A 17,093-nucleotide genomic window follows, 5' to 3' on the forward strand; every position below is an offset into this window, starting at 1 on the left:
CCGGGTGACCAGATCGCGATTCGCAAAACAGAATACAAAGCATGGACTATCGTACCTCTCTCGTTCGGCATGAACCAAAATGTTTCCATGGCTATGATGTCACACTAACTACTACTAAGAACTACTATTTACAGGTTCATAATTAATGTAAATAATGCATAACGTATAATTAATTCTAAAGTGAAGATCCTGGTAACCCACTAGTAATGACTGAAATATTACCAAATCCTTCAGAAGGAATTACTAATTATTTGGATCAGTATTCTAAAGTGAGAAACATGATAACTCTCTAGTAACTACTGGAGTCATTGTAAACTTTTGAGGTTTTTGTAAAGAATTGGATAGTAATAACTCAAGAGTTACAATACAAATCTAAAGGAACTACTAATTTGGATCAGTATTCTAAAGTGAAGATTTTGGTAACCCACTAGTAATTACTTAAATGTTACCAAATACATCAGAAGGAATTACTGTACAAAAACCTCAAAATGTTACAATGACTTCAGTAGTTACTAGAGAGACATGTTTTTCACTTTAGAATACTGATTCAAATAACTAGTAATTCCTAATTACTAGTGGGTTACCATGACCTTTACTTGTGTAGTGAACTACCACATTCAACCGAGCACTATTACTTACTAATTCATTAATTAGATGAAATAATGCTTTTTATGTAGGGTTAAGCTTTCAGGTGCAGAAATAAAGTAGACAAAAATGTAAAATAACTGCATATTCTTCACTGTATGAATTCAATACTGAATTCAATAATTCGCTGTATGTTGATAATGAAATGGAGAGAGAGAGAGAGTTTAATGTGCACTTGTGCTGTGTTTTGTTTAGCTCTCATGGTGATTTTTTTGGAGTGAAAACGGACGCTATACAATTAATAAAACAACAGTAAAGTTTTGGCCATCATTCAGATGGGGATCGCTACACTTATGAAAGTTACAAAAGATATTTAGTCAACAATAGTGTGCGATTTTTTGTCTTTCGTTGTTTGATTAACATTAAAGCACAGACAGCAGCGCTAGGATTATGCAACAGACATTATACAGCTCAGTGCCTTGACACAGTTAATTAATAAACAACCGGTTTGTTATATCTGCCTTTTTCCTGTTTGTAGCCAATATGCCGACAGTTGTACATTGAGCAAAAATCGCCCAATAAATATTGGTGGACGATACATCGGTGCATCTCTACGGTCAACTTATAACATCCCTATAACACGCCTGGGAAAAAATTATATAAATATTATTAGTTCAGAAATTAAATGTAGTTCTCAAAGGGATGAGGAAATACCAGTGGGTGAGAGATGTTCACGTTGAGCTCTCATTTCTCTCAGTCGCTGAGCCATGCTGTCAGAGCGTTTTAAAGAGGGACTGTAGACTATTCCACTTTCCTCATCAATAACGAATGGTGAAGTGTCAGAAACTATTAAAACAAAAAAAACAAAAACACAAAATTCACAAATTTGTTAAATGAAATAAATATGAAACCAATAAAACAAACTTTTGCTTTCCTCACCAACAGGGGACGAGGGGATCAGGTCTTCCATCATTTTGTCTAATTTTTTTTTCAGTCGCCTGTCATTCTCAGGGGTCTTTATAGCAAAATCTCTAGGCTGCATGCAACGATGCTGCAAAAACAAAAAGCAAGTATGAGGTTATTTAAATCTTACTCATTTACCAAGATTTTACAGCAACCAATCAAAGAAAAAAATGTTCTTTTATTTTCTTACGGTTCTTTTATTCATAAGATGAAGTTTGGATTCTTCATTCTGAGCAGGAAAAAGATCTTCATCTACATGTTCATTAATTTCTTTGCATCTGCAAACAAATAATGGATAGAAAGCTCATGAAAATGAAACATTGAGGTTTAGAGACATCTAAGGGCCATTGAAAGAAATACAAAAACAAAAAGAAAAGATCAATAGAATCTGAGAACTAAAACTTAAGAATTAATTTGAACAACTAGCACTTAGACAAGATGTAATCAGTCTTACTTTTCTAATTCAAATTAGACCGATATATCTTTTTATGTAACCTTCTTTAAAGGACACCTATTATGCAAAATCCACTTTTACATGGTGTTTGGACAGAAATGTGTGTTGGCAGCGTGTGAACAACCACCTCACAATAATAAAAATCCACCCACCCCATTTTTTAATCCCTATTCAACCAGTCTCAAAGCAGCAGGGGTAGGAGAAAGAGAAAAAATTATTTTATAGATATATTATTTTATAGATAATATTTTATATTTATAGAATCAATTCTGAGCTATTTTTTTTTTATTCAGATGCTTGATGATGCTGAGTGTGCTTTAGAAACACAGATTCTGCTAGCTTCCAATTCCTCACACACATTGCACAACCTTCCGTAAAATAATCTTTCATAAAGTTCACGAAGTTTGAAGCGAATTACAAGGACACTCTCGGGCTTCATTGCACAGAATGCACTCTGAGAGAAGCGCACTTTGTCGCTTTGATGTTGCACAACATCACGCTTTGATGTTGCCGTGTGCGGTCTCGTACGTTGTTACAAATGCTCTACGAAGGAATCATTTAAATCGTTTGGAATGCAGTGGACATATATTTAAAATATGAAACTCACTTACAGAAGGCTGCTTTCTACAGTGACCGGGAGGGGACATGTTCGGTTCAATTAGTTTTGTCGTGGCCACAACATATAAACTCGTGGGAACATGATAAGTCGTTCCCTCACCATGTGATCTAGAGGCCACGACTGTCATGGCCTTGAGATCATATGGTGAGGGAACGACTTATGTTCCCACGAGTTTATATGTTGTGGCCACGAATCTTCCTGAAGCAATGTTTTGAAATTAATATCTTGTGGCCACGACATATCACGTTCCCACAAGTTTATATGTTGTGGCCACGACATATCACGTTCCCACGGGTTTATATGTCATGGCCACGACAAAACTAAGGGTGTGTTCACACTTGTAGTTCGGTTCGTTTGGTTTGGACCAAAGAAAAAGAAAAAAAATTTAGTCCTGGTCCGGTTAACGTTCAGATTGGCAATTTTATCACCGAACCAAAAGATACCGAACCTTCAGGCATAGGGATACATTTACAACGTGATTGGTCAGATTTTATGACGTATTGCCTATTTTGAGACGGAACTTACGGAACATCCAAAACAATGCTGTTTTCTGAGGTAAATGCGCTCGTTGTGTGTGTAGCGGTGTGTAGCCTGCATGTGATGGTATTTTGGCCAGCTGGGAACTCGTGAAGAGCTTAGAAAATGTGTAAAGGAGTCTAAACAGCGGCGGGAATCCATCCGTCACACACAAACGATCTGCTGTGTGGAGACAAAATCTGATGCTTCTGCGCGTCTGATGCCTGTCATGGGCAAACTCGCGACTATGACAAGAACAACCGACATGCGTGAGAAATCTGTCTATTTTAGGGTCTCGTCTTCCTGTTTTTGGTTCGTTTACATGTCTTTGGTCCGTGTTGCGTTCATATATCATTCGAACCGCACCAGAGTTCGTTTTGATGCGGATCTTTTCAGCAGTCTCGGTCCGCTTGTTTGGTGCGCACCAGGGTTCGGATGGCACCGTTCACACATGTTCAAATGAACCGCACTAACCGAGCAACCGCACCAGGGTTCGTTTTAATCTAACCAAACATGACAAGTGTGAACGCACCCTAAGTGAACCAAACAGGTCCCCTCCCGGTCACTGTAGCTTTCAATTTCAACTGCTGATGCTTTGTTTGTGAAGAGTGCTCGCGCATGCAGCTGTGCAAGTGTAAGTGGTTTAAAGGGTTAGTTCACGCAAAAATGAAAATTCTGTCATTTATTACTTACCCTCATGCCGTTCCACACCCGTAAGACATTCGTTAATCTTCGGAACACAAATTAAGATATTTTACTTGAAATCCGATGGCTCCGTGAGGCCTCCATAGAGAGCAATGACACTTTCTCTCTCAAGATCCATAAAGGTACAAAAAAAAAATATATTTAAATCATGTGAGTACAGTGGTTCAATATTAATATTATAAAGCGACAAGACTATTTTGGAGCGCCAAAAAAAACAAAATAACGACTTATTTATAGATGGCCGATTTCAAAACAATGCTGTTCACTGTGCCACTAAAGTGTGAGACGGAAGGGGGCCACATGCTGAAGCATGCATTTTTTAACTTCAAAAACATGCCCAGTACCCGTTCTGGACCAAGATTTAATGTGCAAATTAAATTTGGTAATGGTTGCAGATCCCTCGGGCATTGTAGTGAGAGAGGGTGAGCAAATGTATTTGAAAACAGAACCAAAAATGGGTTTACAAATGGCACATAACCAAAACTGAGTGGCCAAAAACAATCTGTGAATTGGGGAAAAATAGAACGCTGTCATTTGGTACAGATTTTATGATGCCTGACAATTTGCATTGCACGTCACGTCGCAACAGAACGAGATACTATGGAGAAAAAAAAAAAAAAATGGGTTCATGTCTTCTGTTCTTTTGCAGCTACATGTAGACAGAATGCGATCAGTGGGTTATTTCTCTGGCAAATTAGATCCAGTAGCAGTGGCAGCTGCTGAACAGGCTATGATGGCCTCTAGAGAATTTGTGGGGTATTCTGACATGACATTAATGGTTTCACATGCCGTTTCCATGATTTTGCAGAAACAGAAGACATCACATTTGTCAACAGCACGATGGCTGAGGTATCACACAATTTTGCTGGATATGCCAAACATCACAGTCAAGCGTTGCACAGTGCTGAATCCTGCCACTCTCTTTCTAAAAGAGGAGGATGGGGAGGAACATCATTGCTGTTTGACTGCACTCAAACAGATATGTACCCCACGCCCTGACATTTCGGACACACTGCTCGAAAACAGTGAGCATATCCTGTTTGTGGATGGCTCTGCTTTCAGAGATCCACAGACAGGCCTGAACAAAGTTGGTTATGCAGTGACCACTGAATTCAAAACATTGACATCTGGCACATTGCCATCAAATTTATTTTAGCTCAAGCGGCGGAGCTCGTAGCCCTAGCAGAAGCATGCTAGCTTATGGAGGGTAAGACGTTGTGGCTGCAAACTTGAGAATGATGTGTGGATGAGCGTGGATGGCAAGCCTTGTTTACCCCGACATTTTTTTTTTCTCTCATTATGCTAAATACCAAAGGGGCTATGGTAGGGCAGATGAAAGACATGTGGTTCACAAAGGGTTTTATTGTGTTAATGTACATGAGAATGAGAAAAAGAACCAGAGTAAATCTAAGCCCATTTGAAATTGTTTTTGGACGACCGCCCTTCATGGGAATGGAAGGGGGTAAACAACAGTTGCCATCCACAGATTTGTGTGAGCACAATATGTTGAATTACCGCAAAGAAAAGTCTTCTCTGTTGTCTAATGTCTGTGTGCGGGAGAAAGATTCTCAGGGGAAACCGGCTGAGACTCCCTTGCACAACATCAAGCCGGGAGATTACATGGTGATAAGGGACCTGATGAGGAAGAGCTGGAAGGTGAAAAAGCTTGAGCCTTTTATCAGACACAGCGTCTGTTGAAACCCAGGGGGTAACGATGGGACATCCAAACTGAGAGCTTTCCCGAACCAAGGGTGTCGGATAATTTAAATAAGAAGGGGGACCATTGTGTTTCTTGCTTTTTAATTTAAAATAGTCTAGGACAAAAGGGAAGGCCATTTGCGTGTGTGTTTGTTACCTTCATCCTGTATGGAAAAGTACTGAGGAGAGTTGCTCAGACATTTGGGGTATAAATGTTTGTGGGTTCTTTTGTGTCTTTAGTTCACACTAGGGGCAGACATTGTATGGTTGTGTCGACTGTGGACTCTTTCTCGCAAGAAATAAAATCTTTATAAAGTGAATTCTCCTAAGGTTTGTCTCTTACTAGTGATGTCAGCTATTAACCCTTAGGGGACTAAGCCCTTTTTGGTCCGTTTTCTCTATTTTTACATTTCGGCTTATAAACCATATGTAATGATGATGGACCACCATGTATTTGGTATCAATGGATTCAGAAGACCCTAAGCTACAATAAGCATGCATGCAATATGTTTATAAAGGAAGTATGAGTGAAAAATTGTACAATAAACTAGAGAATTTCAAAAACGAAAATGAGATTTTTCTCATTTATTACTGAAAATCCTACCTCACACAACAATAGTGAAAAGTTTTTGACCCAAAAATATATTTTTCAAACCCTTTGCTTGACAAATGGGTTAATGTTCAATATAATGTGTAAAGAACAGTTAAATAATTAACTTTATTTACAAACAGTCCTAGGCGTTTTTTTATTTTTGGGACTTTTTGGTCTGTTTTCTCTATTTTTATATTTGGGCTTATAAATCATATGTAAAGGAGATGGAACACCCTGTGTTTGGTATCTATGGATTCAGAAGACCCTAACCTACCATAAGCATGCATGTAATGTGTTTAGAAAGGAAGTATGAGTGAAAGAAAATGTACAGTAAACTAGAGAATTTCAAAAACGAAAATTAGATTGTCATTTATTACTGAAAATCACACATCACAGAATATAGAACAAAAAATATATTTTTTTTTTCAAAATCTTTGCTTGACAGAAATGTGTTATTGTTTAATCAAATGTGTAAAGAACAATTAAATAATTCACTTTTTTTTACAAAAAGCCTAGGCATGCAAGTGAGCAAAGCAAGGCCTCTCCATCGGTGTAAAAGCTGTCTGCTCCAGATTTCTCCTCGTCACTTTCCAGTAATTGTTCCAGAGCTTGTTCTGCCGTAAATCTTTTACTGATTGCCATTTTGATAAAACAATTCTGTAATAATGCTATATCTCTCTCGAATTTATCTCTTTGTGCTCGCTAATACTCAGATCGCTCTCTGTAACACTCCGATCGCTTTCTGCTTTCTCCACCCGATGCTGATTCTCCGATCGCTTATTGATTACACGCGGCTGCCGGTCTTTTACCATACGCCAGCGAGCTTTTACAAGGCTACAGCAGAGCTACAGAGTCCTCTGAATGGCTAGAATACATCATGGTAACCTTCCTCTGATTGGGTTAGAAAAATATTCCTCCCAGCGGCAATTTTTACATTGGTTGTTGCGTGTTGAATCTGCCTAACAATCGTTTTCATTGGCCTGTTTACGCAGTGGTATTGCGCAATAACGGAAGCGCGTTTAATATACAAACTGGATACCGCTGTTTTCAGTGGAATCTGAGGAAGACGGCAAAAAAGACCGCATCTCTCTAGCATTAATAGTTTTTGAGATAACTACACATTTGTAAAAGTATGCCATTTTGGGCGGTACCGCCCAATCCGTCCCTCAAGGGTTAATTTTTGCCGCAACATACTGTAATCTTACATAGGGCTATACAAATTTTTCTAAAATGTAAATCTCTCTATTTTTTTATATGTCAGGAGTAGGCAGAATAATTCTTACATCATTTTGAAGCAAAAACTCTAGTCTTCAATAGTGTTGTCAAAAGTACCAGTATTTCGGTACCAAGTCGGTACTGAAATTTTGAAAATGTGACGATACCAGCATTTCTGTAGTACCGAGAATCCGGGTATATTAGGTACCCACTGATAGGGCTGTGCCAGTATTTACGTGAATATGACACGAGTGAAGCACAAAGCTGTGTTTACAGAAGAAATAATAGCTAGGTTAGCAATTAAATGTGACATCGCAGCCATGCAAACATTTTGATTCATGCCGAATGAGAGATACGTGAGTCCATAAATTTAAGCATTGTATTCTGTTTTGCGAATTGCGATCTGGTCACCTGATTATCAGAGAATTTAACAATATTCCATTAGTTATTCCACTGAACATGGAATCTCTGTTTCTTTTCCCAAACCTTCACTCATGCAGGGGATTATAAACGTTTCTCTCTTTCGTTTGCATTTAGGCCTATTATAGGCTATTCACATTCTTTACTGTGGTAAAGTTGAAAAAACACCGTAAGGCAGAAACCTTTTTGCTTGCACGTCAATTTCTATTTAACACAGTTTACGCTTGTTATTAGACTTTATAAGGCGCATCAAGTTTATTTGTATAGCGCGATTCACACGCTGTTGATTTTTACTTTCGCTTTGTCTGGCAGCGCAAAATCAAACATAGCCTGAATGTCTGAAGATAAATCTCGCTCTTCAGACCTTTTACAACAAGTGTCAGTTGCTTGTAACATCAGGAGATAACATGAAGGTATTATTAAAGAGAAATGGTCTCTTTCCTGCTCATGTCCCTGTCCCTCTCAAAGCGTAGAGCGGTAGGTTATATCGAAGACTATAATAACGGGACTTTGGCTATATGACGCATCTTTGTGTGGAAATAAAAAATGAATTGTGGCGACCAGGGCGGGCGAGAGCCGTGAGGGAACGACGCGAGTGTTAATGAGCTTCACCTGGGAGGTGCACCGGCCTTGAGTCCCTCACGGAGTCTGCCGGCATTACTTTCGTTTTGTTTGTTTATTTTGGTATTAAATTTATGTTGAACGTTCGCCGGTTCCGGCCTCCTCCTTCCCGTATCTACGAACTGTGTTACACGAATGCTTTTAGAAATAATATTTAGTAGGGCTGTAACGATATGCGATATGAAACAGAAAAACAGGTCCACGAACCTGTATCGCGATGTGAGAAGGCAGAGTCGCGACACACCCCTTCCAACTCCCAGAGTTATCCTTCCTGTCCAGATCCAATGCTACCACATTTTTAAATTACTATAAGTATTAGGGGTGTAATGATTTATCGTAGATGGTGTGTCTCAATCAGCTCTCTAGATCAGTAAGTGTTTAGGGCACACATTGAATCTTGCAAGCAGGTTTAAACGTTTCTCATGTCAGTCTTTCTTTCACCGCCGAGCACAGCAACAGCTGTGCTCACAGAAAAGCAAGAGACGCTTGCAATGCTTTGCTTTAAGAAGTTCTGTGGGCCCGTTCACATATTGCGTCTTTTCCGCGTGCAAGTCAGTTATTTCAAATGTAGCCGCGCGGCAGGCGCGCTCATAATGGGATCAATGCGGTCGCGACGCGCATGCAATTCTCAACTTCTCAGAATGCCGCAAGCGCACCGCAGGTCGTGTGACAAGAATCAACCAATCAGCTATGGCCTTTCCGTAACAAAACATCAAAAGCGCAGCCGAACAGCTGATCATAGCTGTACATGGTGGTTTTTATCTCTTATCTCCATCAATAGATCTTGTAGTAAAACTAATGCAAGGGCTAGAAATCATTTATCCTTTGCAGAAACATCCTGATCCTCTTGGAGAGCTCAGTTCATAGTTGCATAGCAACGACCAACGCCATGGGAGCGCAAGCGCTTTGGAAAGAAGAAGCAGTGAAAAGAAGCGGTGGAAAGAAGAACGCGCCTTCCACGCGTTTTTAGACGAGATATGTGAACGGCCCCTATTCATAATTCTAAGTTCATGTCAAATTTAACATTTTTTTTCAGTGACAGACAGCCCTATTCAACTGTTAATTTGAATACAGAAGGTTTTTATTAAAATTTTATATTTATTTATTTTATTGAAATGTGATCTATGTACAACAAGGAAAATTATTGAAATTTGTTCATGTTTTTTTTTTTATAAATCTTGTTTGAATTTCAGTTTCATTTTGTTCAAAATATCATGATACGTATCGTATCGTGAACTTCGTATCGAGATACGTACCGTATCGTGACCTGAACGTATCGCTACACCCCTAATATTTAGCTTTCTTATTATTTGTTACCATTATTTACCTATATTTATTTCAGTTTTACAGGCTGTAGTGTGTTGTTTCACTGACGATATAGCTAAAATAAACACGCACGTCCGTTACCCCTGTTGAAAAAACAAGCATATGCTGATAAAGTAGGTTTTGAAGCTGGTATGCTGGTTTGAGCTGGTTCATGCTGGTCCAGGACCAGCTTAGGACTAGCACGGACCAGCAGGACCAGTTTAGGACCAGCACTTGACCAGCATACAGCTTCAAAACCTACCTTACCAGCATATTGTGTTTTTATAGTAGAAAGGCCCATCCAGGGACGGGAGTTGAAAATTAGCACTTGCTATAAACTATGTGCATCACATCGGCTACAAACTTTGTTCTATAACTATGTTTGACTGCATTGTCCCTGTCAAATAAACAAATTAAAAAAAAAAAATATATGCTGTTTTTTTCAACAGTACAAAATGGATGTTTGAGCATTTATTTATTTATTTATTTTTATATTTCAAAATTTATTTCATTGAGGTAGCCTATATTTATATATATATATACACACACACACACACTAACACACACACACTCCAAATCATATTTAATGTTTTTTAAAATAGGCTATATAAAATAGTAAAATAGTTCCAACAGATTTTGCTGTGGTACCGAAATTGGTACAGAGAACCGTAAAATATTCATGGTATCGGTACCGACTACTGGAATTTTGGTACCGTGACAACACTAGTCTACAACCTCCAATACCCAGAAGTTGAACACTTATGAACACAGATTTAATCTATATTTTTTGGCCTTATTTCAGTGACTTAAGTTTTTTGTTTTTTCAATAACCACGCATAAACTTCATTCCTTCAAAAACACAAACCTGTACATACATGTTCCTCACATATTATGGTAGCCTAGTTTATGCTGAATACAGTGTAATGACACTTTTTCCATTAATATATTTATGAACAACTGAAAAAGCACAAATGTCAGGGCATGTCAAAACTTCTCCAGGGCCCCAAAATCCTCAGACCCCTGAGGGTTAAACAACAAAAAATGTGAAAAGTTACTCACTCACAAGACTTGTTGTCTGACAGCCAGCTGTCTGTGTGCACGTGTGCTTCAGATAAGCGCACTCAAAAATCAATCAATTAGAAGTTTAAGCCGATATAACTTTAAAACACATGGAAATAATAAACTAATTAAAAGGGGAGGGGTATCACACACAGTTTCTGCCAATCTCATGTTAATCTTGAGTACATATAGAGTAACAATGCATCCTTCATATCTCCAAAAAGTTTAGTTTTGTCATATTTATAAAAGATAGACACGCTAAACCGAGTCTTTCTGGAAAAAGCCGAGATCCTAGATGTCAGTGCCATGGGTGGAGCTAAAGAGTCACGAGCGTGCAGCTTCTACATAGAGATGCTAGCTGTAAATAATGTTTTCTAGTGTTACACGATACTATAATAATACTATAATACCGGTACTAGAAAGGTATCTCGATACCCTGCTTTTAAAAATGATCCGGTTCTTCATTTTATTAGTACCGGTACTTTGAGTGCCAGCTGTATTACCTAATGTGCGACAGCAGGGAGCAGTGTGCATGCAGCGTGCTGCTTCTAAGGCACTTTGAGTGTGTTTATTCCTCTCAACTACGCAACGGCTTTTATGGTGACGAAACAAGAGGTATTTTTGCATATACAGGTGCTCTTGCAGACCGTCCACAAATTGTTGAGAAAGCAGATGCACAAAGTGAAAAATGGCATGATTTTACTTACATTGCAAGCCCACAGACACCACAAAGCCCGACTGCAAAAGATGTTAAATCATAACGCAAGCGAAGGGAGTCAAAAGCATCTTGCCGACAAACATCCCGATTTGTAAAAAATTTAAAGAGCGACAGGTTAGTGAATGTGATACCAGCATTATGTTTATGCTCTCAAACATTAAATGAGAGTTATTTATTTTACTCGTGCAAGCAGAACTCCACAGGTGTATTATTGAGTCTTGAGTTTAATAAGTGATATCTGGTTGCAAAAATAAAATTAATTTAAAAATACATAAATATGTGAAGGGTATATACACAGTTATTTTAAACCAATTTATGCTTTAATAACATTGCTCTAATTATTTACAGTAATATAATTTTTGCAATAATCTTACTGTCAAAAACACCTAAATGTGTATATAAAAAAAAGCATAACAGCAAATAATTTACAATTTTATTGAGCATGAAAATAATAAACATTAAAAATTATATTAACTCTAGCTCAAATCCAGAATTATCAGCCTGCACACTGAAAGAAGTTATGTTATGTTATTTATTTTTATGTTTATGTTATTTATTTACTTTTTCTGCCGTTTTAGGTTTTTGCCATAGTATCGTTTAAGTATCGGTATCGTGATATTTAAGTTGGGTATCGTATCAAAATTTTGGTATCGTGACACTAGCTGCAACATCATTATAAATACAAAGGGAACAAAAACGTTTGTGTTGTTTACATTATATGCACAGACATCTTATGCAGCTTTATGGGGCTTTCACACAGGACGCGGTATTCGCTGCGCTGCGCTCGCCGCTGGGTTCAGCGCAGCCCTTCAGATACAAAGCGATTTGCGCTACACTGGCCAGAGCACAGTAGGCAGAGTTTTCCAAACTTTTAGCGGGAGTTCTATACGTCTATACATTTCTATACATTTGATTGTTGTTCAACCTTTTGGTCAGCAACATAGCATATGTCCCGTGCTAAGAAATGAGCAATAGCACTAGCCCTGCTTGTAACAAGAAGAAAAAGAGCAGCTGTTGACTGTGTCTGTCATGTCTCAATGACACAGCCTTTCTCCCGATGTTCAACTAGATTCTATGACTGGGACAATAAATCGATGCATTGTGAATCAAGAAATAATTCTGGATTGATTCTTAGATTTTCCGAATGCCTCACGATTCTCTCTCAAATCAATTCTGAGCTTAGTCTTTAACAGCAGATGGTACTGCATGCATTAGGAACAGCCATAGTCTACTTGCTTCCAATTCCATACACCACTTAAACCTTCTATAAAATAATAATTCATAAAGTTCAAAAAGGTTGAAGCAAATTACAAGGGTGTTTGCAGTGGGCTGTTTACATTAATCTTGCATCATAAAAGCATTCTGAGGTGCAACTTAGTACATTCTCAGCGCTCTTCTTCGTCAGCATTTGAGGGTGCGATTAAAAACTAGCCTAGAGTGCCATCTGATGTTAAAAACTAAGCTCAGAATCTATTCCAGAGAGAATAGCAAAGCATTCGGAAGATCTCAGAATTGATCCACAAATCACGATGCATCGATTTATTGTTCCAGCCTTACTAGATTAGCAAATCAGTATGCAAAATGATTGACAAGAGGAGAGCATTTTTAAATTGGCTAAAATAAGGGATAAGTTGCTCCTCTGACTCTTCTGTCTACAAGGACTAGATGTGATTTCTCAAAACACTTGTTTCAATGATCTGTCAAGCAGTAGGAACATTTTATATATGTCATTTAAATTTTTTTACAGCACCTTTAAATGCTATAAAATGGGCCTTTTTTAAGATTCACTACTTGGTTCTTCCCAATAGTTGGGATGGTTCACACAAATATGAAAATTCTGTCATTTACCCAACTCCATGCCATTCCAAACATGTATGAAATTTCATCCCTTTACATCAAATTTAAAGAAAATTGAGATATTATGTAATTTAGTCATTTTGACACTTGACTGGAATTATTGTATCCAAAAAAAAAAAAAAAAAAATCCATATCAGCTAGCCACTACTTTTTAAACAATTATTCTTATTATTACATGAGCTTTTCAAATCATATATTAGGGATCCGCTGATAGACGCCTGCTTTCGAACACTATATCTGTAAGCGCTCAGTGAAGAACGTCAAAGGGTCTGTTTGCACCTGGTCACTTCATGCATTTTCTCTGATTGGATAGCTATTAAATTTAATAGGATATGATTTAAATCTGATCACTCAAGCCACTTCAGGAGGTGGTCTGGGACACATTCCAGTCAAAACTGTCTATGCATCAGTCTAAATGCATCTGGTTGTTGAAACCACATTGCGGTCTTTGATTTTGAAATTAGCTGATGGTCAATAAAATGCACCTTATATTTGATGCTTTCGGTTACGTGAACTCCATTAAATCTGCATATAGTGGAAACTATATTCTGGAAACAGAAATTAGCATGTGAGCACATGGCTGACATTAGGTCAGTCACAAGATCCAGAAAACTAAGATAAGGATCATCGTTTCTTCTTAAAGCTGCAGTCTAACTTTTTTTGGTTAAAAATTATCCAAAATCAATTTGAGCAAGTACATAACCAGCCAGTGTTCAGCCATCTCATTATCTTAGCTCGATTCACAATGATAAGCTTGTAATAATGTTTTATAATAAGAGCGACATTGTGAATTTCCAAGGGAAATTCAAGCATGCAGCAGTTCACCTGTGCATCATTACATCACGTCCGTAAACAGAAAGGAAGGAGTCCAGGCTAGTCTGCTGCTGACAATGGCACCTGTCAAGGGGTGGGATATATTAGGCAGCAAATGAAGTCAGTTCTTGAATTTTATGAGTTGGAAGCAGTGAAAAGAATAAGCGGAAAGATCTGTGTGACTTTGACAAGGGCCAAATGGTGATGGCATGACAACTGCGTCAGAGCATCTCCAAAACATCAGGACTTGTGGTGCGTTTACGGTATATAGTGGCTAGTATACATACCAAAAGTGGTGCAAGGAAGGACAACCGGTGAACTGGCACCAGGGTCATGGGTGCTCAAGACTCACTGATGCAAATGGGGAGCAAAGACTCATCTGTCTGGTCTAAGCACACATGAGAGCTACTGTAGCTCAAAAATTGCTGAAAAACTTAATGGTGCCCATAATAGGAAGGTGTCAGAACACACAGTAAAAAAGCAGTTTGCTGCTTACCAGTAGACCGGACAAAGTGCCTATGATGACCCCTGAGTGCCTACAAAAGTGCCTACAATGGGCACATGACCATTGTAGGCACAACAAACGTTAAACAAACGTGTCAGAACATGACCACTCGACCAAGAGATTGCAGCAGGATGCACTATGGGAAGAAGGCAGGCAGGTTGAGGGAGTGTGATACTCTGGGCAATGTTCTGCTGGGAAACTTTGGGTCCTGGCATTACTGTATTACAATTACTATATTGTTACTTTGACACGTAACACCTACCTGAAGATTGTTGCAGACCATGGCAATGGTGTTCTCTGATGGCAGTGGCCGGTTTCAGCAGGTTAACCCACTCTGCCACACTGCAAAAATTATTCAGGAATGGCTTGAGGAACATGACAGAGTTCTAGGCATTGGCTCGATCTCAAAATTTTACATATCTCAACCGAACTGGCATCTATAGGATGTGCTTGATGAAAAAAATCTGGCCCCACCTCGCAACCTGAAAAAATGTTTGATATAACTCTCAATATAGTTTTACTTAAATACATTAAAATGTAAACAGACATGAACAGACAGTACTGATATAAAAGTTTATAGTTCCGATATAAATACTAATCAAGGCTCCAGATTGCGCCTAAAATGGTCGCATTTGCGACTAAAAATATTCATTTGCGAGTGCTATTTTTGCTGAGATAGCAATTGTCGACCATGCAGATTCAAACGTTATGACTAAAACTTGCATGTTATTTGCGTGTTCCGTGACCAGTAGCCTATCACATCATTTGTTGTGTTGACGTAATTAAACAAGATGCTGTGTGTAAATGTTTCACTGAGTTAGAGCAGTGAAATATGAACAGGTAGGGGAAAATTCACACCAAACAGACGCCAAACAACTAGTTCACCTAGAACACTAGAACACCGTTCTGCTCCTGTGTTAAGGAGACAACTGCCTATTTCTTCATATAAATTCATCTATATTCGTCACTCAAAAGGGGAAACCGGCTCTACAGACTAAAGATACACACATAGTGCAGCGCGTGCTTACCATTTGAATATCAATCATGCTGATCACTTTCATTATTCCACTCCACTCATACTCATCAGATAAATTTAAGGTCATTAAAAGTCTTCAGTGCCTTAAACAGTATAACAAGAGTATAAACGACCATTTTAAAGGCGTCTTATATTTTGTGGATGCAAAAACAAATCGTGATACTCTCTAATGTGATTATTATTAATTTTATTAAATAAATGTGAGCGCTGCATGTTTTAGTCAACAGATGGCACTGTTGCGCGTTCTTCAGAGCAGCTCACATTCAATGATTAGCGCGCATTTGTCAACCGATTGCTTATGAACTAATGCTGATCAATTATCAAAGTTAACTTTATATTATTTATATTATATTGTGTTGTAAACGGTTGTAGCAACATAATTTTTTTTAATCCTCATCTGAACTTGAATGAGCAGCAAAAGTAAAGCACAGACATTTCAAAATAAGAGTCCCGCTGTATTTCAAAGTAATCAAAGTCAAGCAATATGTATATCAATTGCCCCTGTTTGTTATTTGGTTAAACAAACCAAATTTATTAATATATTAATATATTTATTTGTATATATTTATGTTTATTTTCAGTTGATTCAAAGTAAACGGTTTACACCCCCCGGCTCTTAATGCATCATGTTTCCTTCTGGAGCATCAGTGAATGTTTGAACTTTTTTTAATTAGGGCCCAAGCGAAAATTCGCGCAGGGCCCTCTTGTTCTTCTAAGGATTATTAGGGCCAAAGCCCTGTAAAGGGCTGAAGGCCCTTTTGTTTTCTTTAGGATTATTATTATTAGGGCCAAAGCCCTATAAGGGGCTGAAGGCCCTTTTGTTTTCTTTAGGATTATTAGGGCCAAAGCCCTCTAAGGGGCTGAAGGCCCTTTTGTTTTCTTTAGGATTATTATTATTATTTTTTTTTTTCTAAGTTTTTGGGGTTTTTGGGGCCCTTAACATGCTCAAAAACTCTTGAAATTGTGCACACGGATCAGAACCCGCGGCCATGACAGCCGTAGAAAAGCTGGTACCCGGGCATGGCAGAGATTGAATTGGGTCAGAAAATGTGGTCCATATATCAAACAAGCTTGCACATACAAGTATAAAACTAGGTACACATATAGACTTTATCGGGCCAAACAACTTTCGTACTCTAAGTTATACGTCACCTCAACAGGAAGTCAGCTATTATGGGTTGTTTGAAAAACGCATGCTCTGGAATTTGATATACTCCTAGGCAATTAATCCGATCGCCACCAAACTCGGTCAGCATGAAGTCAAGACATTGATGATGAAACATTGCCAGCGGATTTTTGATATCTCGAACGGTTTGGCTGTGGCGAGGCAACGAATTTATGGCGAGAAAAGGGAAACAGGAAATGTGTTATAACTTCTGCATACATATATTGATCTTTATGAAACTTCACGT

The 17,093-nt window shown here is 38.3% G+C and overlaps 1 protein-coding gene across 4 annotated transcripts in view; it reads right to left on the reverse strand.

Annotated features, from left to right (window-relative positions):
• The window catches only part of LOC137020176 (microcephalin-like), a 143,654-nt gene that overhangs the window by 108,734 nt on the left and 17,827 nt on the right, over nt 1-17,093 (reverse strand). For 3 of the 4 annotated variants that reach the window (XM_067385420.1, XM_067385418.1, XM_067385419.1), the window contains exons 5-7: nt 1,739-1,826; nt 1,525-1,636; nt 1,300-1,431 (exon numbers count right to left, since the gene is read on the reverse strand). In XM_067385420.1, coding sequence (XP_067241521.1) covers nt 1,300-1,431; nt 1,525-1,636; nt 1,739-1,826 — 332 coding nt within the window. Of the gene's footprint in view, nt 1-1,299; nt 1,432-1,524; nt 1,637-1,738; nt 1,827-3,830; nt 3,958-17,093 lie in introns of those variants that run through there. The other variant, XM_067385421.1, reaches the window with a different exon arrangement.

Source organism: Chanodichthys erythropterus, chromosome 5 (assembly GCF_024489055.1).
Source record: "Chanodichthys erythropterus isolate Z2021 chromosome 5, ASM2448905v1, whole genome shotgun sequence".
Taxonomy (NCBI): domain Eukaryota; kingdom Metazoa; phylum Chordata; class Actinopteri; order Cypriniformes; family Xenocyprididae; genus Chanodichthys; species Chanodichthys erythropterus.